This window comes from Coturnix japonica, chromosome 4 (genome assembly GCF_054131305.1).
Source record: "Coturnix japonica strain WE chromosome 4, WE-NBRP24, whole genome shotgun sequence".
Lineage (NCBI taxonomy): Eukaryota > Metazoa > Chordata > Aves > Galliformes > Phasianidae > Coturnix > Coturnix japonica.
The window spans coordinates 52,817,966-52,841,583 of NC_140666.1; the positions used below are offsets into that span (position 1 = coordinate 52,817,966).

At 49.7% G+C, this 23,618-nt stretch overlaps 1 protein-coding gene across 3 annotated transcripts; it reads left to right on the forward strand.

Moving 5' to 3' along the window:
- The first annotated feature begins 3,927 nt into the window (after positions 1 to 3,927).
- On the forward strand, positions 3,928 to 23,002 carry PRAG1 (PEAK1 related, kinase-activating pseudokinase 1). 3 transcript variants are annotated; one of them, XM_015861807.3, is made up of 6 exons: positions 3,928 to 4,505; positions 6,313 to 6,696; positions 7,808 to 9,534; positions 15,363 to 15,520; positions 17,970 to 18,709; positions 21,682 to 23,002. In XM_015861807.3, exons 2-6 carry the CDS (start codon positions 6,412 to 6,414, stop codon positions 22,717 to 22,719), a joined length of 3,948 nt encoding a protein of 1,315 aa, XP_015717293.2. In that variant the 5' UTR covers positions 3,928 to 4,505; positions 6,313 to 6,411; the 3' UTR covers positions 22,720 to 23,002. The 3 variants fall into 3 exon arrangements, with proteins under 3 accessions (XP_015717293.2, XP_015717289.2, XP_085402940.1); XM_015861803.3 differs by having other exon boundaries at positions 3,928 to 3,961; XM_085546814.1 differs by lacking the exons at positions 3,928 to 4,505; positions 6,313 to 6,696; positions 7,808 to 9,534 and adding an exon at positions 11,184 to 11,305.
- Positions 23,003 to 23,618: the final 616 nt, after the last annotated feature.

The following is a 23,618-nucleotide window of genomic DNA, read 5'->3' on the forward strand; positions in this document are numbered from 1 at the left end:
GTGTGCCAGCTGCTCGCAAGGTGTGGCCATTAGCTGAGTTTTACTGTTCACTCTAGCCGTTCTCAAGGCACAATTTGCATTCAGTTGTCTTCAGCCTCCTGCACGGCACTGCTGACTGCGATCCTGCAGGAGCATCAGGCCTCAGAAAAGCAGATTGCTTCCATTTGTACCCTCCTGCAACCGGGACAGAGAAGACCAGATTCAAGAGGATTTGTCTGATTTACCTACACATCCAACTACCTCCATTCTGGTGAGGGGAGGGGGTGGTGTTATGCTGTGTATTTACATTTACAAGAAGAGCATTCTTGCCTTGAATCCTCTTTTCTTTGGCCCAGGAGGCAGATCACTTTGGTGCACTGCATAATCTACAGAGAAAAGCCAAGCAGTTGCAGTACCTGCAGGGGTCCTACCTACCCTACCCACCTCCCAATGAGCTTCACTTCCCTTCCTCCATGGCAGAAGAGGCTGCAGCTTGCACCATCCCCATATCCTTCCAGCAGCCCCAGGCTGACATGTTCCCCTGATGACAAATTGGCAAGAAGATGGGCACAGATGCTGTAGCGAGGGGTATCCTATAGGTGCCAACCCCCATAGCTCAGGCCATACATAGTGAATGCCATGAACCACCCCAGGCTTCCGCTCTTCCTTTGGGGGAACTGTGTTTGTAGGCTTGCTGCCATCCCCTAGTCATGTCAAAATCAGTCCCAAATATTCTCTTTGAAGCTTTTTGCGCAGTGCTGAAGCGATCTTGCCTTCAAAGCAGTTGCTGGAGACAGACAGGCTGCTTAAAAGGCATTTGAGCTCTCTCACATCTCACGTTCAGGCTGCATTAAAATTTTACCGTGCCGTTTCACACCTCAGATGAATCACAGTTGCTCCTGAAAAGGGTGAGAGAGGGGGGAATGCATGCAGGGAAGGGGCTTTTGAAAGGGATTATTAATGCACGGAGATGCTTTGGTGTCTGAGAGAGGCCCTGAATGGCAGCTCCGCGCTGTTTTTCTCTGTGCTCATTAACAGGGAGCACAGCAAAGGGGAGGGCGAGATGCTGCTCAGTGGGGAGGGGATGTGAGAACAGAGGGAGGTGGGTGCTGCAGCCTCCCTGAGAGGCAGTTTCGGGTTAGGAGTTGAACATCAGCCTCCCTTTGGGAGGCTGCAATACGGCAAGTCACTTCTTGACGTGCAAACAATTAAGGAAGAGGGCGTGGGGGGGAAGGCAGAGAAAGCAAACACCTCCATCAGCTCCATCTGGCCGCCTCTGCAGCTGCTCACCTAAGGCACCTCTCACAGAAGGAGGTTCACACAGGAAAAACTGCTGGGGGCCTCGGGTTGCTTCTTTATCTGCATGAGCACCAATGGCTCCGTGCATCCCCTGATTTCTCTTCACCGAAGCTAAACTGTGCCATTTCCTTAATTTCAAAGGAGAGGAAGGTGCACACAGCCTGCGTCGATGCCTGTCACCCTGCTGACAGCATGAGAGACAAACAGCGGTTTGCCTTGGCCAGAAAACTTGCCTTGCAAAGAAAAAAGCCAGCTCAGGGCTTTTCACTTGGAGAGAAAGGGAGTGAGAAGAATAGACTTGAAAGCAAATTCCCGTGTTTTTTTGCTTCGGGTGAGAGCTTTTCCCACGCTCCATTGGAAGGCGTGCAAGAAGTGAATGTTTCCCAGTGCCTGTAAACACCAAACACCACCGGGGAGCAAGAGAAAAACCAAGTCGTATTGGAGAGTGACAGGAAACTGCTCTCCTGCAGCACCCCGTGTCTGCTCCTTCCATAGCAATGACTCTCCAGACCTGGCAATGCTATTTGAGTGTTGCTGGGATCGTAACATCACAGAACCATACAATATCCCAAGTTGTAAGGGAGCCACAAGGACCATTGAGTCCAACTGCCGGCTCCATACAGCACCACCCAAAAGTCAGAGCATGGGGTATGGGGCAGCTCTGTGATGGGGCTGGGAAGAGCCCAGTGGGTTGGCTGCCCAATAAGCAGCTGGGAAGGTGCCCAGCATCAATGTCCTGATGAAGATCGAGGGCAATTCACCGGCTTTGTTGGACCCATTAACCCTCACCTGTGGGTTAAACAAAGCAGCCGTGCCCCATTGCTAGTGCTTCTTCTTCCCATCAAGGAGAATTCGGCTCCTTTAGCTCCTATATGCTCGCCTTTACTCTTGCTCCCAGACAGCCGTGCTGCTGAGCCCCACAGCCTGCCCATATCTGCCCCCAGGATCTCCCTTTGTTTGGCTGCCAGCTTTCTGCACCTGCATGCACGCCTGCTCTTGCTCCTCAGTGTGGTTCATCCCTCTCCTGTGGCAGTGGAGTTTAGCCAGGTTCGGGGGGACCGGTGCTCCCATTGTCACCCGCTTTAATAGCAGCTGTGAGTGGGATGGAGGACACGGCCTGCTGGCAGCTTGGCTGTTTGCAGATGAAGTGCTCTTCTTCTACCTCGGGTGGGAAAGGAGGCCAGGGCAGCTGCATGTGCCCTGAGCACAATGCACAAAGCCCACTTGTTATCAGCACTGTCATATGCCTCCGAATCGCCTCCCCCCTTCCTAGCCCCTCCACCACCACTGCATCCCAATAGCACAAGCTGAGCATCCATCAAAAGGGCCATTATCTGCGATTTCTTAGCAGCCACTGTTGCTCTTCGGCAGGGAGAAGACAGCCCCATTTTGCCGCAGTCGCCCAAGCAAAGGCATCACTGTACCAATTGTGGATGGGCATGGGGCTGCCGATTCTGCACGGGATTGTGTTAGTGGTTGAGATTCTATAAGGTAGATCGCCCCTGTCTACACTGCGAGCCTCCAGATGTGCTCAGTGATTAACTTGACATGAAGGGTGGTTCAGAGAATGAGAGAAAACAGCCTCAAGTTGCCCTCAGTGAGGTTTGAGTTGGATATTAGGAAACATTTCTTCTCAGAAAGAGAGCTGATGCAGTGTCACAGGCTGCTCAGGGAGGTGGTGGTGTTACCCTTCCTGGAGGTGTTCAGGAACCATGGAGATGTGGCACGGAGGGATGTGGTTAGCAGGCATAATGGGGATGGGTTGGCGGTTGGACTTAGTGAACTTCGAGGTCTTTTCCAACCTTAATGAACCTATTACTTCACTGGAACAAGTGAATTCTCATTAATTTGTAAACCCGGAGCCTCTGGGGTGGACATCTGAGGACAGCCCACCCCAGAGATGTAGGAAGGCTGTCATTTTCTAAGGCAATCTCCAGCTGTGGTTGGATGGGCCAGCCATGGATCCCTGGGAGCTGCAGGGGAAAGTGGCAGTGATCATACTGGCTCCTGGCAGCCCTGCACTTGCTCCTCCAGCTCCATTGACTTGCCACAAGGGTCCAGTGGAAAATCTTTGGGATTGAGGCACCCATGTCCTCAGGTGTGTAACCCAGGTGGTGCTGATGATCTTCCAGGGTGATTTTTCCCTTGTGCAGACCAAGGGTGGCTAGAAAGAAGGTTTCAGTCACGATTAATGTGTTTCTGAGACTGAATGTGCTCATTTGGGCGAGCGTACTGGCATTGCAAAGAGATGCAGTGAATTGGTGGGGAGCAAATGAATGCTTTGCTTGAAAGGCAAAGCGGGAGGTGCGTTGGGCAGACTTCTTTATAGCAATGTGGCAAGTGAAGCGAAGGAGTCCCACGTTTCCCTGCAATTCTCTTCATGTGGCGTTTCTGGGCTGTTTTAGTAACCGATCGCGTGTGAAACTGGGAAGAAGCGGAGTGAGGAGAGCCCCGAGCTGGGTGGGGAGGCTTTGCATTTCCCTCCCCCCTACTATGCTTCAGTTGATGAAACACTCAGAGCCGCACAGCACGGAGGCGGCGATGGGTCGCACAGCTCCGCTCCCGCTGCCTCTCGGCGGGGTGGGGTGAGGTGGGGCGGATCGGGGCGGGGCGGCCGCTACCCCCGGCCCACGCGGAGCAGCGCTCGCAGTCGCCCGGCGGCGGCAGTGCGGAGCGGAGCGCGGTGAGCGCGGCGGGGCCGGGGGCGGGCAGCGGCGGGACAAAGCCGGGCTCGAGGAGACCCCAATGGAGTCCGGGGGGTGGGAGCGAAGCGTCCTTCTTGGGAAACTTGGAGCAGGTCGGCGCCTGGGGGGCCCTCGTGGCCGGAGCATCCTCGCTCCGATGGAGCCCTGCGGGGCGCATCCGAGCCGAGCTGGGCTTCTGCTGCCCGCTGAACGCTGCTCCGGCTGTGGGAGGGGGATCCCGGGCTGAGCGGCGCAGCGCAGGCTATGGGCCGGGAATGAGGAGTTTTCCCTGTCTCCGCTCCCTGCCTTCCCTTTGTGTGGCGTTGGGGTTTTTTGTTTTGCTTTTTTTCCTCTGCCATTGCTGGCGCCCATCAGGACACTTGTTAACCACCTTCGGGGGATGCAGGAACCATTAGAGCCGTGAACTTCCCGGCTTCCATTCCTGCGGTGTGCATCCCTACATCGTAACACGTTAATTTTTCTTTTCTCGGTCGGGTGGACAAAATGAATAATGGGGCGCTTGGATCATCACCCCCCGACTTGGTGAGCAGCCGCATCTGAAGGCAATCCCCGGTTTGGTGGAGGGCTGGCTGCTGCTTGCTGTATCTGAAAGGAAACGAAGTGAGAGTGGGGTCACGTTTGAAAAGATGTGGGGTTCTGTTGTTATTGTTCTTTCCTGGCAAATAACGTTAAATCTGTAGAAGCGTGCGGTGTTGGGTGTGTGTCTAAAAGTGATGGGAGTCTGTGAAATCTGTGGAAAAACCTGTCTGAAACAGTCTCTTCTCTGCAAAGAGTGATGCATCCTCCTAGCCGGTTTGTAAATCTTGTTAATATCCTTTTTGTCACTTTATCAGCCTTATCGGCAGCACCAGCCTGCAGGTACCGTATTGCTCTATGCAATAAGAGCCCCCTTTATAAGGGGGCCAACTGGATTCAGCTGATGCTTTTGGGTCAGCATTTCTTTCCCATTTGCTTTGTCCCCCTGAGCTCTTACTGGCTCGCCCCCCTTTCCATTTTGGAGCTGGGTGCCCATGCTGTACCCAGAGAAGGTGAAAGTGTGGCTGAAGTGCACCTGGTTCTGAGCATTGTGCAGGTGCAAAGTTGTCTGTAGCCATGGTGTTGTGCCTGCATGGTGGGAGCATGGCAGGATCGGGCGGTGTGTTTTGCTTTGGTGCTGTTGGTTTGGGGATGGGAAGTGCATGTGCCCTCGGAGACCCTTGGAGGAATCTTGGTTTGGTTGGTTTGCAAGCACCCGTTTGCTGGCTGGGAGCTGGTGCCCTGAGGTTGGCAATGCAGGGAAGAACCCCAGAGCGACACGGGGTGTTTCTGTGGCAGGGCGCTCACAGCAGCCAGCTGCAGTTTTCCTGGTCCAGTTTGTGTTTTCTGATCTTCTCTTCCCTAATCCACTGAGCTCTGTGGGAGTCGTCGTCTGAAGTATCTCCAAAGTTGTTAGCTGCAGGTAGCTACTGGCTGAGCACAATCAGATCTGGCCGTGCAGGGAGGGGGCACAGGAATGCAGGAATGTCTTGCTCCTGGGGCATTTCCTCCTGGGGAAGGAAGATGGGAAGGCATCCTTGTCTGTAAGTAATCCAAGAGCAAAGCGCTTCTCCCTTTGCAGACAATGAATCGTTTCAGCAAGCTGACACTGTTATTTGTGGCTCCTGGCAGAGCGGATGCGAGCTTTCTGCCAGGCACTTGCTGCAGTCAGTGCCAGCCCCAGCCCTGCTGCTCGTCTGGATGGGAGAGCAGCCTTTGTGTGCAGCTGCAGGAGCCACAGTGGTGCTTCTGGATGAAGGACGGTTGTTGTCGGTCCCCTTGGTTACAGTCACTGGTTCTGGTCCCTGTATCACCGAGGGGCAGTTAGCGGGCATGGTAGGGATGGGTTGGCGATTGTACTTGATGGTCTTAGAAGTCTTTTCCAATCTGATTTTATCTCCATGTTTCTTTCCAGAGAAAGGATGTCACTTTGGGTAAGAAACCTTTCCCACCTGGCTCTGCTCTGCAGGGCTGTGAGCAGCTCTTCCAAGACCTCTTCCCCTTCCCCTTGATCTAAACCTTGCACAAGGCTGGTTCCGTATGCTCGTTAAACGGGGAATTAAATCATGTAGGAATGCTGCTTGTTTGATGTCTACTCTCTTGCAGAGTTATGCTTAGAAGTTGAGGCTTTTTAAGTGATTGTGTGGGCTTTAGCTAAGCTGTGAAGAAAGCCTTGTAAACAATGAGCCTTTGTGATGAAGGCAAAATGAGTGTAATTATCACCTGTCCTATTAAAGATCTTTCCATTTCTTTTTTTCTTTCCTTTCTGTTTTGTGGAAACCAAAACTAACCAGGCAGTGCTGTGCCTTTCCAGGTAACTCGGTGACCTTAAAAGCAACTGCAAAATGAACAGTGCAGGACGACAGTGCAGAAGACGCAGCGGGCTCTTGCTCTGAGCCTCCAGGGTTTGAAGATGTCTGCGTGCAGTGACTTTGTGGAACACGTGTGGAAGCCTGGCTCCTGTAAAAACTGCTTCAACCCAAAGAGTTCCCATCGACTGCAAACATCCCCAGAAGTGGGAGCTTGCGGTGTGCTCCCGAATGGAGGTAGGAGCAAGCCTGAGAGCCCAGCATTGGAAGACGAAGGCGTAAATACCTCCGTGTTCTCCAAGCCAACCATTGCTGTGAAGCCAACTATGATCAACTCAGATGTTTCTGACACGTGGGCAGATGTGAATATGAATGCAGATCTGTCACAGGTAATGATTAATCCAGTCAAATCACGACTTCCCGTTACTTACCTCTGCTCAGGAACACTTTGAGTATCTGATAAAACCGTTTCATTCTCATTGCTTTTCCTTCTGCTCTTGACTCAGGTTCATAAAGCCGTGTTGGTTTCCCAAGTTGGCTAAAGCTGAATTAAACATTGCTCATGAGTGCAAAGGAGCTTAAAAACGTGCATAGGAACTCGCATGAGCACGTGGGTTAGTTACTTTTCTGGGAAAAGATACCGGAAAGAAGTCCTTGGGCTGCGGCTGGCTGTCATCCTGCAGGCATACCTGAGGTGTGGGGATGGTCCCCTCCTGCCTCAGAATCTCCTGCTCTCAGGCCAAGAGCAGAGCCTGGTATCCTAGAAAGCACAGGCTGACTGCCTTGTGGATAGCTACTGACATGGAGGAACGGGGCTGCTGCAGCCTGGCCATAGGTTGGCAGGTGCTACACAGCCAGTATAATCTCCTTGTTTTTAACTTGGCTTAACATCCTACAGAACTGAACTGAGTTAAGCCTGCCAGTCTTGGGGGGGAGGAACTTTAGTGCATTTTAACAAATTCTCTCAATTCTGGGAAGCATTGCTGTGAGACCCAGTTGGTGTAAATCTCTCACAGGTGAAGAAATTCCAAATACATTCCTCTTCCTGCTCCCCACTCCTTCCTTCTGGGTGTCACCAAGCTGCTGCCACAGGACAATCTATGACAGTCCATGTCTGTGCTCCACAGAGTTTGGCTCTGGAGTGGCGGCATGAAATGAAGTGAAAATAGCAGAGGAAAGCGCAGATATTCCTTCCCTCTCTGAATCTTTAATTGCATGGTGACTCAGAGACAGGATGACAGGTTGGACATGTTTCTGGCAGCGAACCCAAACAAAGGAGGATGCCTTTTTCCAGTGCATTGCCATTGTTGGTAATGCAAATGGTGCGGGAAGCAGAACAAGTAAAAAAAGAAAGCCTCGTAGGGAGATATCAGTGGGGTGAGCACAGTGCAGAACAGGCTGTGAATGCTGGTGAACTTTCTTGTGGATTCTCTGTCTTTTGTTGCTTTCTCTTTCATTTTGCATGTGCTGATAGCACTCTTGTCTCTCTGACCTGTGCAGGTCGGCTGGGGAATGGTTTCCGGTAAACACCTCCTTCTGAAATCAGGAGACACACAGCGGATCTGCCTCGATGGGTTTGGAGCCAGCAGTGTGAGAAAGCCCTTCCTGCATAGCCCACCACGCGACTGCCTGTCCTGCTGCACACCCAGCTATTCCATGGTGGGCCTGCGCAGCCTGGAGAGCCACGTGGAGAGGAACGTCTCCATCCACAGCCTGGTGCTGGTGGGTGAGGTGGGCAAGCAGGAGGAAAGAGCCAAGGAGAAGTCTTCACTGCCACATCGGCCCCTCTGCCCTACTCTGGGGGACAGAGGAGTTGTGAGCTCTGGTAGAAACACTTCACCCTCAGAGGGTGACTGCAGCCACCTCTCCTCTGGCGTTGAAGGAGAGGGGGGAGAGTACTGTTCCATCGCAGAGTCCCACAGAGAAAGCCCAGCTCCCCGTGGCTGGAGGCAGAGGGATGCTGTGGAGCTCTCCAGGCCAAGTGGCAGGGCTGTGAAGTTCAGTGAGGAGGAGCGCAAGGCTGTGAATGTGGCCTTCTGCATAGCGAAAGAGCGGAGCGATCCGCTCCCCTACACCCTGTGTGCAGAGAGTAAAAAGCCGACCCATCAGTTAGATACTACTGCCCTCCCTGAGGGCAGCAGCAAGATGGCTGCCTCTGTTCCATGCCGGGAGAAGGATGACTTGCCTCTCCCCAGAGACCTGGATGGAGGCCCCAGGTCTGAGGGGCTGAACGCTCCCCAGCAGGCCTTGGTGGAGCCGCAGTGTGCCCGGCTCACCGAGCCAGCCCATGGGGATCCCATCTATGCTGAGAGCACCAAGAGGAAGAAAGCCCAGCTGAAGGGAGTTGGTGGATGTGTGGATGTGGAGAAGCTGGCTGGTGGCAAGGAGCAGGCCAATGGCATGTGGAGGGATGGGAGCTGGCTGCTGGGTGCTGAGAAGGAGCACCACGACTCCACAGCCCAAGTGGCAGCAAAGATAACGATTATGGCCGCGCACACTGAGGATGACCACAAGACAATATTCCTCAGCAGCCCTGATTCTGCTGTGGGAGTTCAGTGGCCGTGCATCAGCCCTGCTTCCCACCCTGATTTTGGGACTTCATCACCCAGTGTTGAGCCTGGAGAGATTTTTCAAGCATCTGGAAGTGAAAATGGCCCAAGGTTTCACTTGGCAGCTCCTACCAAAAATGCGGTTATGGAGAGCCCTGCCATCCCCCCAAAGATGTCCAAAAACAACCAGCAGGGCAGCGAGGGGAGCCATGTACCCCCAGTCAGTTCCTCTGTGACGAAGCTTGGTGACACCAGTAGCCTGGATGGAGCTGGGGCTCAGTTCCTGCCAAGGAGCTGTGCTGATACAGGTACCTTCAGGACATCTCCTTTGCCGTGCACTCATGTAAATGGGATTTCCATGGAAGACTCCAGCAGAGGCCTGGCAGGCTCACCCTATGACAGGAGGCAGAAATACTACACCCCTACATGGGCCAAGCAGTGCCGGATAGAGGAAGAGGAGGAGGAAGAAGAAGAGGAAGTTCAGGAGCTCTCAACTCACCAATGGGCAGTGGGAGCTGAAAATGGAAGAGCTGGTGCTGACCTTGTGGAAGACTGTCCAGTGCTGGAGAGTCAGGCTGGGATCAGCAAGTCATTATCTTTCTCCTTTGACATCCCTAAGGACAAGAGCAATGGGATGGAGTTTGCACCACCACCACCGCCACCAAAAAAGCAGTCCAGGTACAGCCCTGTGAGTGTGTGTGTGACTGCTAAGCTTTTACAATCAAAATGTTTGCTGTAGGGCTTGGTTGATCAGAAGGCAATTATTGTTCTTTTTTCCTCCCGTTTTGAGGTGGATTTTCAGGAGTACAGGAGAGGATGGCATAGCTGAAAAACTGTAAGATATTTGAAAACCCTGGTCTTTCCAGGCTCTAAATGGCTGCTCTGGGTCACAATGTAAGAGCAAGGTCCATGCGTTGGACCCCTTTGCTGCTTCCCATGTCAGTTTGGTTCTGTCTCAGCAGAGATCCTTAGTATTGAGTAGAACCTAAAACCTGAGGTTGCAAGCTCATCTGGTAGGTGGCAGTGGGCAGCCTCCTTGGTACTCATAGCAAGGGCCTGTGAAATTCTAGTTTTCAATTTGGCTCTAATATCTTTTTGGTTTTGAAAATTTGTAGTTTCCCAGGGAGGGCTCCCTGCCTGCAAGCGAGTAATTGGAGTTGCCTACAACGTGCTTGTGATGTGTAGAGCCACCTGGCTTCAGGGAGCCTTCCCTTTGCTGGAGCTCTCCTGGGATTCAGGCTTGTAGGCAGGGTAACATTAGGCACTACAAAGACGTGTGCAGGAAGGCTGTCCATCTGGGAAGGAAGTCATTCTGCTAAGCAATTAATAAAGCAGACCCCTGATACTCGTGTGTATTCAGCTTCCATGGTTGTGTTTAAAAAAAATAAAAAATAAAATCCCCATCCCTGGGTTGGATGTACAGTTAATGAATTAGGCTGTCTGATCACAGGGGACTGGGATATTTCACATTCCACAGGTGTCCTGCATTTGCTTTGTTGCATAATTCAGTTTTGTTACCTGGAACTGTGCATTGCACAGCGGATTTGACTCCAGCTCCTTGGTTTAAAAGTTGAGCATTTGGAGAACTTATTCATGGGGCCTGCGGTCAGGGTTGTGCATGGTCAATGGCATCCTTTAGGCTGAGACAGTGTTAGGGTTGGTGCATCCATTGCTTTGCTCTCACACCGGATTTTCAAGGTCTGGCTAACGGAAGGAACTTTAAATTGGCTTGAATTTCCTTTTATCAAAGCATTTTCAAATGGTTTAAAATGACTAAGCAGTGAACAAACAGGGCTTCTCAAGGGAAAAGGACGAGATGAAAAATAGGCTTTAGTTCTTAGTGCTGGTCTTTCTGCTGCAGCACTGCATGGTGCCTGATGAAGTCTGAGGGGAAAGAAAAGGTCCACAAACATGTGAGCACACAGATGAGCTTTATTGCCTTTAGAAACAGCAATGGCGCTGAGCTCTTCCTTGGCTCTCATCCTACAAACCTTATTTCACAGCTGCTGCCACTGGGTGCCTTCTATCAGCCTGAGCTTGGGGTTGCATTTGCCTTGTGAGATGTTGAAGTCCAACAGAGCTCTGGTGATGTGATGCTGTTGAGTGATCGCCTAGGAAATGCTGACTCACCTACTGATAGATTTTTTCCCTGCAGAGCAGAGTTCACTGGTCAGGCCAGAAGGGAGGTGGCCCTGACAGTGACTGGTTCACATCCCAGCAGTGCCATCCATTTGAGGCGATAGGAGTTGTGATCTGTCCTGGTGGGTGTGGAGTGTTTTCTGCTACTCGCAGAGATTGTTTCAGGCCACACCAACTCTAACAGTTGATTCTGAGTCATCTTGAAAGCATCTGTGTGCTAGAAAGAGGACAGGGAAAGTGAGGGCAGGGAATGTGTGGAATCCATGGCCGGCATCTTTCGTGGAGCTATGGAACGTGCCGTCTGGTTGAGGTAGGTGCTGGCATTGCTCTTATCCCCATTGCTGTAGGCAATGCTTTGTGCTCCCTGCGGCTGCCTCCTAAGACCTTGATGCCGGCAGCTGAGCCTTGGGGTGCTTTACTCAAAGAGCACCACTCCCTGGCTATAGATGCTCTGCATGGTCCTGTGGCCTAAGGAGAGATAGGATCGCAATGGCGGGTTTCACAAGCCATGCAAACACAGCCAGCTGCTTTGTTTGTTTGCTTTGAGTGTGCTCTTGTTTTCATCTCCAGCTTGCCTTCTCTGAGCGTGTTGATGCGAGATCCTGGGTGTTGTTACCTGTGTGTGTCAGTGGGTGGGATGCCTATGTGTACAGCTAGTTAAAACCACCATAGCAGGGTTGTTACCTGTGAAGCCATTGCTGGCAGCTTTGACTTGTGGTATGACTTGCCTAGTGCTGGTGGAACATCTCTGGTGTTCCTGGGTGATGTGCCTTAAGGGGGAGGAGGTCTAGAACATATGGTGACTGTGAGACACATTTCTACTCTCTGAGCCTGGGCAGAATGTGGGCATGTGCTTGTCCATAGTGGAAGAGCCGTCACTGTTATGGTAACACTGATATAGTCCCTCACTGACACAAGATGTGCCAGTCTAAGACACCCTCTGGTGGGACAGCTGTGAAGGTCCCTTCACCAGGTGAGCATAGGTGAGGCCAGGGTAGGCTGAGTGTGGCTTTAGGAAAGGTGTGTAACCATCTTTTTCCTTATAGAACTTACAGGATCTAGTCCAACCATCATGTAATCTAACTACAAGAGGAAAGAGACTGGAAAAGGAAAGTGGCAGCTGGCCTTTTTCCAAGAGCTGGGAGGGTAGTTGGCTATGGAAAGGGCTCACCAGGAGAGCTAGGATCCTCAGGACTTCAGTGTGCAGTGAAGGTTTAAATGTTCTTCGGTGATAAATCTGTAATAAAATGGTGGCATTCAGTTATTCTGCACAAGGAGTGAATCCTTGCTGAAATTTATGCCTATGTTACACAGAGGTTTAGGCAAAATGATCCTAATGGTTCCTTCCAGCATATAAACCTTGACTGTTAATCTATATTATGTGCCTCTGAAAGAAAGGAAACAGTGCCGCTGTTTTCATAGTAATTAGTGCCACCTTCAAAGGGCAGTGCTTTAGATACCTTCTGGACTTTGAAGAACATGCTCACCTCAGGCAATAAACATGTGCAGGTCGGCACGTCAGGAAATCCACCACCGCTGAAAGGACAAATGAGCTTGAGATGTACGGAGATTGCATGTACTAGTGATGTTGTTCAGGATGCAAAAACTGGGGAATAGGGAATCAGAGGGGTTGCCTGAGTATGCCAGGATGTCATGTGGAGGATGTTGAATAATTCAAGCGCGTTTAAAGCTGCCAGAGTAATTAGGAAAACTGGAAATCCTGTCTTGTTAGATTATTAGATTGAGAGCTGACTCTTTTGTGACCTGCTCTTTATGCACTCTCACTTGAGGGTGCTGCTCTTGAAGCTACCACTTAAGGTGCCGAGCACAGATTTGGGAAACGGAGGTAAATTAGGCACTGCTCCATCCAGGCTGTAGGGTTTAAAATTAATTCCTGCTCTTTATTTTCAGTATCCTTAGATGGAAAAAGCGAGACAGAGAGCAGTAACCTATGCCCTCGATATGAATGAACGCTACAAAGGAGAGGAAGTTGGGGTTAGCTGTAAACTGGGATCCCGTAGGTTGTTGCAGTGAGCGGTAGCTCAGCAAATTTTATTGAAGCGGGACAGTTTGGCCACAACAAGCACTGTCAGTAGTTCTTTGGGACAGTGATCAGTATTTAACCTAGGCGTGCTGCAGGCTGCGTGTTGAGCAGCTCCTAGGAAAGGACGGAGATGTGAAACCAGAATATTTCCAGGCAGTATAAGCTGGCCTGTTGTAACATCTGAAACAAGAGCAGGATGTCGCTTAAGCGGCAAGCAAATTCTATTTTGGTGTGCCTATTCAGGAACTGCATTTTACATAAGTCACAGCGGTACAGAAAGGAAATGGGGCTCTCTGTATGTATGACTTCAGCGCTGGGCTCGGCAAACACACAGCCAGGAGGGTGCTGGCGGCAGCCGTGTTGTGCCCAGGTTGCTGGGAGGAATAGGTGCGGCTGCACGCCGGCGAACCTTGCACTGCTGAGCAAAGTCTCATCACTGCCTGAGTGCGGGAATGGTAAGGCAGCGCCGTGGATCTGTGCTTAAGTGATGGGACAGAAACTGAAATGCGTCTACTTTTCTTTTGTGTGCGAGTGTGGTGTGTGTGTGGGTGGGGGTAGGAACGTGTAAAAGAGCCTCTCATCTGCGCAAATCAAGACCAGCTCTCTCCTAAAATCTTTCCTTCTATATGGATTCAAATGTTTCCTTGATTCTCAAGTGGGTGTGGGTGGGTACCCCTCCATCTATTTCCCCACGTTTCTAAAAGCTGAGCTTCTGAGCGATGCAGTTATGGGATGAAGTTGAATAGTTTACATGAGTTTACATATGTGTATGTACATCTATATGTATGTATATATAGCAGGGTGTTTTGTCTTTTTTTAAAGAGAGAATTTGAGTCCAGTTGGTTGCTAGAAACAGAGCTAGGAATTTCCATGCCTCTCTTGCTTGCTCGTTTTACTTTTTCCTTTTAACCTGCCTTGTGTGATGCATGTGAAGTTCTGCAAAACCCCCACCCCCTGACTCAGGCTGGCTGCGGTGACTGAGTGCGTGCGGTAAACTCATCACCGGCACAAGACCAAGAGCAGTGGCTCCACCAAGCTGTACCTGGGGTGGTTTTCACAACCTCATTTTCATCAGTCCCTGAGTATTTTTAGAATGAGGCTGCTTGGGCAAATGAGGAAGTCTGGCAGAAGTTTCTTCCGGGCTTCTCCTACGTGCTGCTCTCCATGTGGTTGTGTGGACATGAGAGTAAGTGCTTTGTCTGGACATAGGGCAAAACGTTTCTTAACCTTAAAACACTCGTGGCACCGTCTGGGCTTGGGTTTGTGGAAGAGGAGGGATTGTGTGTGTGTGTGAGCAGTGTGTCACAAGAACACAGCCGTGCATGCCTTTTGTTTGTCTTTCTCAGCAGCCATTCAGCTCTGATTAGGAAACGCCAGATACCTTCCAGCAAGATAGCTGGTGGAAGCTGTTTTTCTTTTTTGCGAGTTTTCCAGCAGCCTTTATGTGTTCTCATTCAACAGTGTGTTGAGTTTTATCAGTAGATTAGCAGTTTTATTTAAAAAAAAAGAAGTGGGCAAATAACCTTTGTTTGCTGGCCGGCAGAGTCTGAACTGTACCAAAGATGGGGTGTTTGATTTCAACAGCTCCTGTTGTTTTCCAGAGAAGAAAAAATGAAGAAAGTGCAGGGGAAACTCTTTATCTCGCACTGTATCCTGCTTGCCTACAATTGATCGTTTGAACTGTGACTCTGGCAGGACATAAGGACAACCTATGGTTTTTCTTTTAGCTGGAAGTTGTATGAAAACCAGTGGGCCTTACATTAAAAACTGCGTGGTAGGTCCTGGGTTTGGCACGCTCTTGTTTTCTGCAGAGGTCATTCTTTTTTTGGAAGGTGTCAGTCATTACAACGATGCACCAAGGAGATGATAGTTGTCAATGGTAGAGCTTCCTTCTCCTCTTGCCTCTGCTGTGTAGGAGCTGCATTCTGATGCCCAGCCTCAATGTGCCCTTCTGTAAAATGGGAGAAGTGATGCTTCGCCTTTCCGCTGAGTTTTACCAAGGACAAACAGTGGCGGGTCCTCACTTCCCAGTGGCAATGGCCAAAATGGGATATGATTCAGGACCGCACTAGGAAAAAGAAGGTGCAGACCAGGGCTGGGCACTTGCCCCAATGGGTCTCTCTCTGCTCAAACACAGCAGGTTTCTCGTGGGGAATGGTGCTTTTCAGGGCTATAGCTTGTCAGCGGGTTATGGTTCCCAAGTTCTAGAGAAAGAAGAAGAAAAGTGCACAAGGTACTACTACATCTCAGCTTGATTCTCCATGCAGAAGTACATGCACCGTGTCTTTTACTGTCTCCTGACCTTTCTGTTTACTCTCCCTAGGCACGCTCTGAAAATGAACACAAATAACGCTGAGTTGGAGAGGGCCAGCAACAGCTCTGCTGAGAGCCTGAGCCCACCTTTCAGGAGCGTCCATGTCACCTTCACAGCTGGCTCCTCCGACAGCCTCGACTCTGACACTCAGACTGGCAGCGATGGCAGTAAGTGGCTGCAGGGTACAGGAGAGGTAGCATTAGCACTGAGGAGGAATTGCTCTATATACTAAGTCCCACTGCTGGGGTAGCATTTGCAAAGCAGAGATCACAAGGATCCCATCACCTAATTCTCCCAGCATATTGAATCACAGAATCATTAAAGTTGGAAAAGACTATTAAACCCAACCATCATCCCATCCCCACCATGCCCACTGACCACATCCCTCAGTGCCACATCTCCACATTTCTTGAACACCTCCAGGCATGGTGACTGCACCACCTCCCTGGGCAGCCTGTGCTGCTGCATCACCAATCTTTCTGAGAAGAAATTTTTCCTAATTTCCAATCTGAACCTCCCCTGGCGCAACTAGAAGTCATTACCTCACCCTCCTGCTTCTTGATATGCTTAAGATGATTGTGGTAGAGCCAGACCAACATAATGGCTTTTACTCTTTCATTTGGTCAGTGCTAAATCTGTTTGTCCTGTGATTCTCCTCTTGCCTGGACAAAGCCCCTGTCTGAAAGTAGTTATGTTCGTCTTGCTTGTGCTTCATACATTGCCCAGAGTCACATTCATGGGCAGTCCTACAAGGATTTGAAGAGTACCAGAAGGACTCTTGTGCTAGAGGTGATCTCCCCCTCTCATTGTGTTCCCAGTTGTTTCTTGAAGGGGGGAAATCTGCCTGCACTTGTTTAACTGAAATTAGAAAGTACTAATATGAAGTCACTTTCCTCATAAGTGCGTAACTTAGACATGTGCTAACATGTTCAGCAGCTCAGAAAGTATTTCCTTTGCAGAAGCAGCCTTCATGTAGTGGAAGTTCTGTCTTTCCAAGAGCAATAACGTGCGGCTATAAAATTAAGAGTCAGAGCTCTGGAAAGACCATTTTTCCACTTCTAACTTGGACTCTGAGAGTGAGACTGCCAGGAAATTGTACACGGGGAAGGAAAACTCACACGTGTCAGATCTTTACTTGCAGGGCACAGAAGCAATTTGCTGTCAAAACTTACACAGGACAAGAGGATTTTTCTGCCTCCACTAGCAAAGGCAACTGTTTTAACTCAACTCAGGAAGGTTGAGCTTTAAACTGAGTAACCTGTATGTAAATTTTTCTTCTTGCTGATGTAAGCAAGCAGTTGTGTGCAGTCAGTCATTGTGTGAGGTGAGCTCACATTGATTGGCTATTCTGTCAGATGTTAAAATAAGGAGTGGTGTTCAAGTCCTTTGCTGCAGACGGAAGGGCTCTACCCTGAAGGTACAGAGCACGTTAAGGAAAGTTATGGGAGGATTTCAGCTGTTACCGTATGCTTAGGGCAGAGCCCAGTGGCACGTAAAAAAGAGGCAAGAGCAATTTGGTGTTTGTGGGCTATGCGTATGGACTGGTTGCCAGAAGTTCCAATGCTGCTGCTTGTTCCATAAGCTTCTGTCAAATAAATCTTGCCTCTTGAAATGGGAATCTGACTGTGTACCCTGGTGGTTGTGCTACTCTTGTGCTGCTCGCTGAGGAATTCCTCTCGGCTGCATCTTCTGTCAGAGCCCCTTGGAGTGAAAGTGGCAAGAGATGCTGTGCTGAGTGCTTCTTGTCTGCAGGTTCTGACAGTTTTTTGATGGAGAGGATCTCTCCTGTGGACCAGACAGGGACTCCATATATTTTTCTGTCTCCCTGACCTGGAAGTCTTGCTCTTTATTTCAGTGTCAATCATCCTTTTCCACTTTTCTCCCCTTCTGCATCCATATTACCTGCTTCCATCCAGGTAGGAAAACAACAGCTACAGCTGCCTGAATGAGTGTTCCTGTACCTGTGCAAATGCTGTAGGGAGCTGAAAGGATTTTGTGGTATGTAGTGGGGCTGGTTGCCCTCTGAGCAGAGGGGTCTGATGTAAGCCAAGGACAGACAGTGGGGCAGCCAGATTTCTTCAGAGAGTGGAGCTTGCCAGACCCCACACAATGACCCCTACTTAATGTAAGGCAAAGACGTGTTCAGTATCCTTATTGGGTTGCTCCGCTCATGTTTAAGCCAGAGCTGTGTGTTGTGTGAGTCACTCGTATCATGCCATGCTGCTGAGGCACTGGGTGGCAGCTCCCAGGTGAAACAGGCTTTGATTGAGAGATTGCTGTCCAACAAGAATCCCTGAGTGCTTCATTCTTACCTCCTTCTGTATGATGTCAGAGCTTAAATATTTACCCTCTACCAGCTTTTTGCTATCATGCATGCAGTCATAGGAAAGCAATTTATGATCTGCAGAGCATTTCTTTAGCTAGCTGGTTGCAGCCTGCTTTTCAGAGCTGCTGTATTAAACCAGATTAAAGACCCAACCCCTGTGGTGTAGCTTTGCAGGTGATGAGAATTGCCTGTTGGGTACTGGTGGAGGTAGCTTGTGGGGGTGGATGGTACATGGAGAAGGGCCTGTGCTCCCCACCATTAATCAAATCCTGTGCCTTGCTATCTTCTAGGGCACTCGTCTGAGCCAAACCACTCACCCCCTCCAGCTGAGAGCCTGGCATTTCCCCCTGTCCCCTTCCCTCCTGCCTCCGGTGATGACAGTCTCTCCTCTGTCTCAAGCCGCCCGCCTCCTCTGCCTCAGAAGAAGACAGTGAGCAGGACAGTGTCCTCCCCAGATGGCTTTTTTGGGGGACAGGGATCTTCAGGCAGAGCAGCTGGCACTGCTTGCCCCAGGCTGAACGTCAGCCATTCTGAGAGCAATGTCTGCCTCCGCGAGGAGTCTCCTTTCCTTCACCCAGCCAGCTTCAGAGGTCACCCCAGCATCTTCTCCTCCTCAGAATCCCTGGAGAAAGGCTCCAAAGGAAATGGCTACTGGGGCTCAGCCACCAGCAAGAGCACAGGGACCTGTGTCCCCAGCAGAAACCTCCAGTCCCGTTCTTCTTCGCAGCTCAGCATGTCCAGCCAGGTATCATCAGGTTCCAGCCTCCAGCTCCACAACCTCCTGAGCAATATTGACAGCAAGGAGGGGGTGTATGCCAAGCTGGGGGCCCTCTATGCTGAGTCCTTGCGCCGCCTGGTCGCCAAGTGTGAGGATTGCTTTATGAGGGAGCAGAAGAATGAGCTGCACTTTAGTGAGAACAACTGGTCGCTCTTCAAGCTGACGTGCAACAAGCCCTGCTGTGACTCGGGGGATGCAATCTATTACTGTGCCACCTGCTCCAAGGACCCTTCCACCACCTACGCTGTGAAGGTAAGGCTGTGACAAAGGTAAGACAAAGAGCTGCAGGGTCTGCATCCCATAGAATCATGGAATGGCTTGGGTTTGAAGGGGCCTCAAGAATCATCAAACTCCAATCCCCTGCCGCAAGTGCTGCCAACATCCACATTTAATACCAGACCAGGGCCCCATCCAACCTGGCCAATAGCAGAGCTGTGACTGAATTTCTGGGCTCCTTTCCATTGGACATCAAATGAAAGAGCAGAATTAGCAATACAGCTTTAAGAAGCACCACCAGTGTTTACTGGCCTGTTTTCCTCAGGTTCATCATTCTCACAGCTGAAGTTTGGCAAGCAAAAACCCCTCCCAAGATTGCTATTCTTCCTTCCTTCACACCTTGAAAAGGTTAATTTGGAGGTGTAGGTTTTTATTGTAACAAATGTCAGCCAGGTTCCTACTTCTGCAGACTATTGGGGTCTACAACACAACCTGTTTCTCTCTAAAAAAACAACTTTGTGCAAATACTGCATTGTAAAGTTAGCATTGTTCACCTCTTACAACATAAGCTGTTTAAAAGCTATCAAAGACATCCTTTTTTTCCCTTGGCCTGCCTTTTTAAGTGAAAGGTCTGACCCAGAAACCGTGTGAGTGCTTGCATGATCTTGAAACTACAGGCTGTAAGATATTGTGGATCTCGGTTAAACAAAGCAAGGCTGACCTAGACATGCTGTGTGAGGTCAGACCTGAAATACACATATTCCCGTCGCTGTGTAGAATCTATGTTTGAAATGGAAACTTGAGGTGACGTGGTTAAACTCTCTGAAACCTAGATTAATAAACTGAGGCAACCCATTTCATGTACATCTTGTGGATTCGATGTTCTTGACCCAAGTTACTGCTTGAATATTGAGCCTTTAAATTCTATTTGGTCTTCAGTCTAGGGGAAGTTAATTGCTGCTTCCTCTTCACATTGCTTTTAAAAAGCTAAAATAATTCCCCCAAAAAAGCAATGCCAGAGATGCATTAAGCAAGAATAGAAATTCTGCTGAACTGTTTTTGCTAGTGCAACCCCCAAGGGGATGTTTTAGCTAAGTGATAGCTTTAAAGCCAGTTGATTTTTTTCAAAGAAAGTCGGGTCAACCCAACAGGGGGGCTCTGAATAACCAAAGCAGAGTTGGATGGGCGCTTGCTGCCAGTCCAGCACTCAGAGCAGCAGGTTCTCTTGCACGTTATTCTTAAATCCATGGAAAATCTCCTCCAGAAACCTGAGAACAGCATGGTGAAGTGGCATGTTCCTTTTCAGTGCTTGATTCCCTGTGGCACATGCAGACCTTCCATCTTGCCCGCTGTGCTCGAGGGGGTTCAGATGCTGAGCTCTGCTACTGTAGTGGATGAATTACTGCCAAGGCAGAAACACCATATTTTAGTCTTTTAATGGGTCTGTGCTTGTATCCGTGTGCTTATTCTGTGTTCTTGCTATGCTGCAGAGCACTGTAATAAAGCCAAAACCAGTCTGACAGGGCAGCCAGCATAAAGTTGCATATGTGCTTATGCACGTGCACTCATACATCTGCAGTGTTCCAGTGGGCCACCTCCTTTTTGGTGGATGAAATAGAGAATGTTTGCAAAGCTTTACCATTGCTGATTTCTAGCTGCTCCTCCTGGCTTGTGGTACAGATTTTTGGACGTGTAAGAAATTGCAGACCTGTAATTAAAATTAGATTTGGATAACTCGTGATGGGTAGAGGACCTGACTCGTGCAGCCAGACAGAGTTTGGGCTGTGCAAAGGCAGACACGGATAAGTCTAAAGTAGCTGGAAGGACCCAAGGTTACATGAAATGTCTTTAGAGGAATTAAGCCAAGATACGCTCTACTCCTTGGCTTCTTTCTCTGCTTAAAGATGAATGACTAATCCAGCCTCAGGCTCTTACTAGGTCTTGCTGCATGGAGGATGCCTCTGGTGCAAGTGAAAGTCATGGAACAACAGCTGACTGGGGAAGATCTCCCTGACCCTAGGTGGTTGCATTTATTATCTTGAGGACTCCTCTTTCCCTTGTCCTAAGCTTCATGTGCCTCAACCACGTGAGGAGGAACAAGCAAAATTTGAGCAGCAGGGATATGGAAGACTTCCTCTGCCATTGGAGATGTTTGGGCTCGCTGTGACCCAATCTGCAGACTGTCCAACTCTCCAAAGATTATCTTTTCACAAAATAAGCATGCAGCAGAGTATTTTTGTTTAGAAGAGAAAGGACAATAGGAGCTTGAAATGCTCTATCTCCACGCTGTCATCTCATCTGAGTGAATTACCTGCAAGCGCCTAGATTCAACTCACTGTTAGCAGAATACAAAAGCAGCCTGCTTCCCCAGCTCCTCTCTATTCTTGAATTTATTTTAACTCAGAGGCAAAATTGATTTCTCATCCGATTTTGCACGCATGCCGTGACTGGCAGTGGCACGCTCCAGGGTTTGAAGCCTTTTATGCTGTGTTTCAGCCTGTTGTTGATTCCTGTGGGTAAGATATAAATACATCCCCAAATAAAAGGGGAAAAAAGAAAAGTATAATAGAAATGCCAGAAGGCCCCATAAGTTAATGGATACTCCCATAAGAAAACTGGTTTGGAGTTTGCTTAATCTTTAATGCTCAAATATAAAACGAAATGAAGACAAAGTCTCGTGAGTTTAAGAAAATCTAGACTATAAAATGTTTTGTGCTTTTTTTTTTTTTTTTTTTCCCCTTGAGTTTGCAGCTTTATCACTTATTTCTAAACCTGTTGTTCACTCCCACTTTCTTCCACTTTTCTCTGGAGCTTTTTCTTTTTACCTATGCTGATGAGTATAGTTTGTTACTGGTTTTCTTCATCCTTTGATCAGGTTAGTTACTGAAGCAAGGAAGTGGAGCATTTGATAAGGATGTGAAAGGACCTCCAGGATGCAGGACCAGAGAAGGGTACGGTGAGAGGAAAGTGCTGACAGATAAGACTTGTCTTTTGGTCTCTCCTCACAGATATGCAAAACCCAAGAGTCCAAGGTGTCTGCTTCATACTGCAGCCCTCCAGTGCCGGTCCATTTCAACATACAGCAGGACTGTGGGCATTTTGTGGCCTCTGTCCCCTCCAGCATGCTGCTGGCTTCTGATGTGGGGAAGAGCATGTCCGGGGATGGCCTCCGTCCCTCCCGCACCACCAGTGAGCATGACTGTGTGGTGGTCATCACCCGTGAGGTGCCAAGCCAGACCACCGCCGACTTTGTGAGGGACTCGGTGACACTGCACCAAGCCAAGCCTGAGATGTACGAACGTCGGGTTTGCTTCTTGCTCCTCCAGCTCTGCAATGGCCTGGAGCATCTCAAAGAGCATGGCATCATCCATCGGGACCTGTGCCTGGAGAACCTTCTGCTTGTCCCCTGCAAGCCCCTCATGAGCTGTGTGAAAGCCAAAGATGATAGAAACTTGCCCCGCCTCATCATCAGCAATTTTTTGAAAGCTAAACAGAAGCCAGGATCTGGAGACTCCAAACTGAAGAAGAGCCAAGCCCGGCTGGCCCCAGAGATTGTGTCAGCTTCTCAGTACAAGAAGTTTGATGAGTTTCAGACTGGAATTCTCATCTACGAGCTCCTGCACCAGCCCAACCCCTTTGAGGAGAAGGTGCACCTCAAGGAGCAGGAGTACAGCCCTGAGGACCTCCCTTCGCTGCCCAGCTTGTCCATCTACTCCCGGGGGCTCCAGCAGCTGGCCCACCTGCTTCTGGAGGCAGATCCCATCAAGCGCGTGCGGATCACCGAGGCCAAGAGGATGCTGCAGTGCTTGCTGTGGGGACCACGGAAGGACCTGACTGAACAGCCCCTCAGCCATGAGGAAGCCCTCCACCAGGTGCTTCAGAACTGGGTGGACATGAAGCGTGCCCTACTGATGATGAAGTTTGCGGAGAGGGCTGTGGACACTGAGCGGAGTGTGGAGCTGGAGGACTGGCTGTGCTGCCAGTACTTGGCTTCTGCTGAGCCTGTCTCCCTCTCACACACGTTAAAACTGCTGCAGCTGCTCTGACCTTGGATGTGACTCAGAAGTGGCGAGGGCTCCTGATTGCCTTGCACTGAAAGGTACACAGCCCCATTAAAATGTGAGAGACTTGAATCTCAGCTGTGAACATGTGTGCATCTCCTGGCCTGAGCTCTGATCAATGTAAGACATGGTTACTACCTGAGTACTAATCTGTGAGCAGGCAAAGCTGGGAGCCTACTCCTCTAAAGGATTATTATTATTTTTTTTTTTGGTATGGTAAGTCTGTGGACTAATAAACTCCTGCCTGTGTGTGCATGTTTCTCATCAACAACATGTACTTGAGTTCATTTCTGCACCTGTGGGACGATCCTTTAGTCCCTATTCTGCTCACCAGAGTGGGCAGGCTGGCTTATTCTTGGGAGCAAGAACAGTACTGTATAACTCTCCTTTGTGAGGAAGAACCACAAGGGGCTTTCAAATTCATGTCTGTTTTGACATCCATTTTGTTTCTCACTTTTACAACAAAAATCAGTGCTTGCTTCTGTGTATAAGCTGTGTTTTCTGCTGTGAGAAACCCATTATCACCTGCCTATTACCTTCTCTAGTGCTAATACAGCATTGCCTTCCTGTCTTGAACTGCAGCCTTGTAGCTGCTCATTTGTGTAAGGATGAGAGACAGAATGGGGCTGTTCAGAGAGATGATGCTGTGTGCTGGGAATTACCCCTTGTAAAGCTAATGAAATGGGAAATCCCCAATCCACCTCCAAGGCCTCAGGGAAGAAAGTCAGGGTCTGGCCACTTTGCTTTCCCCATTTCTCCAGCACTTTCCCATCACCAGGTGACTTACCTGTCCCTTGTGTGTAGCATTTATTTAACCCTTTAACTGTGAGATTAGCTGGCCTTGCCCCAGTAGCCTTTGGTCTGGGAGGCCCTTATTGCTGCTG

What these genes read in the sequence shown, in the direction of transcription:
- PRAG1 (XM_015861807.3), top strand. Translation starts at nt 6,412, where the DNA reads ATGTCTGCGTGCAGTGACTTTGTGGAACACGTGTGGAAGCCTGGCTCC. An exon ending in CCACCAAAAAAGCAGTCCAG is followed by an intron (nt 9,535 to 15,362) that starts GTACAGCCCTGT and finishes TACTCTCCCTAG; the next exon opens with GCACGCTCTGAAAATGAACA. An exon ending in TCAGACTGGCAGCGATGGCA is followed by an intron (nt 15,521 to 17,969) that starts GTAAGTGGCTGC and finishes GCTATCTTCTAG; the next exon opens with GGCACTCGTCTGAGCCAAAC.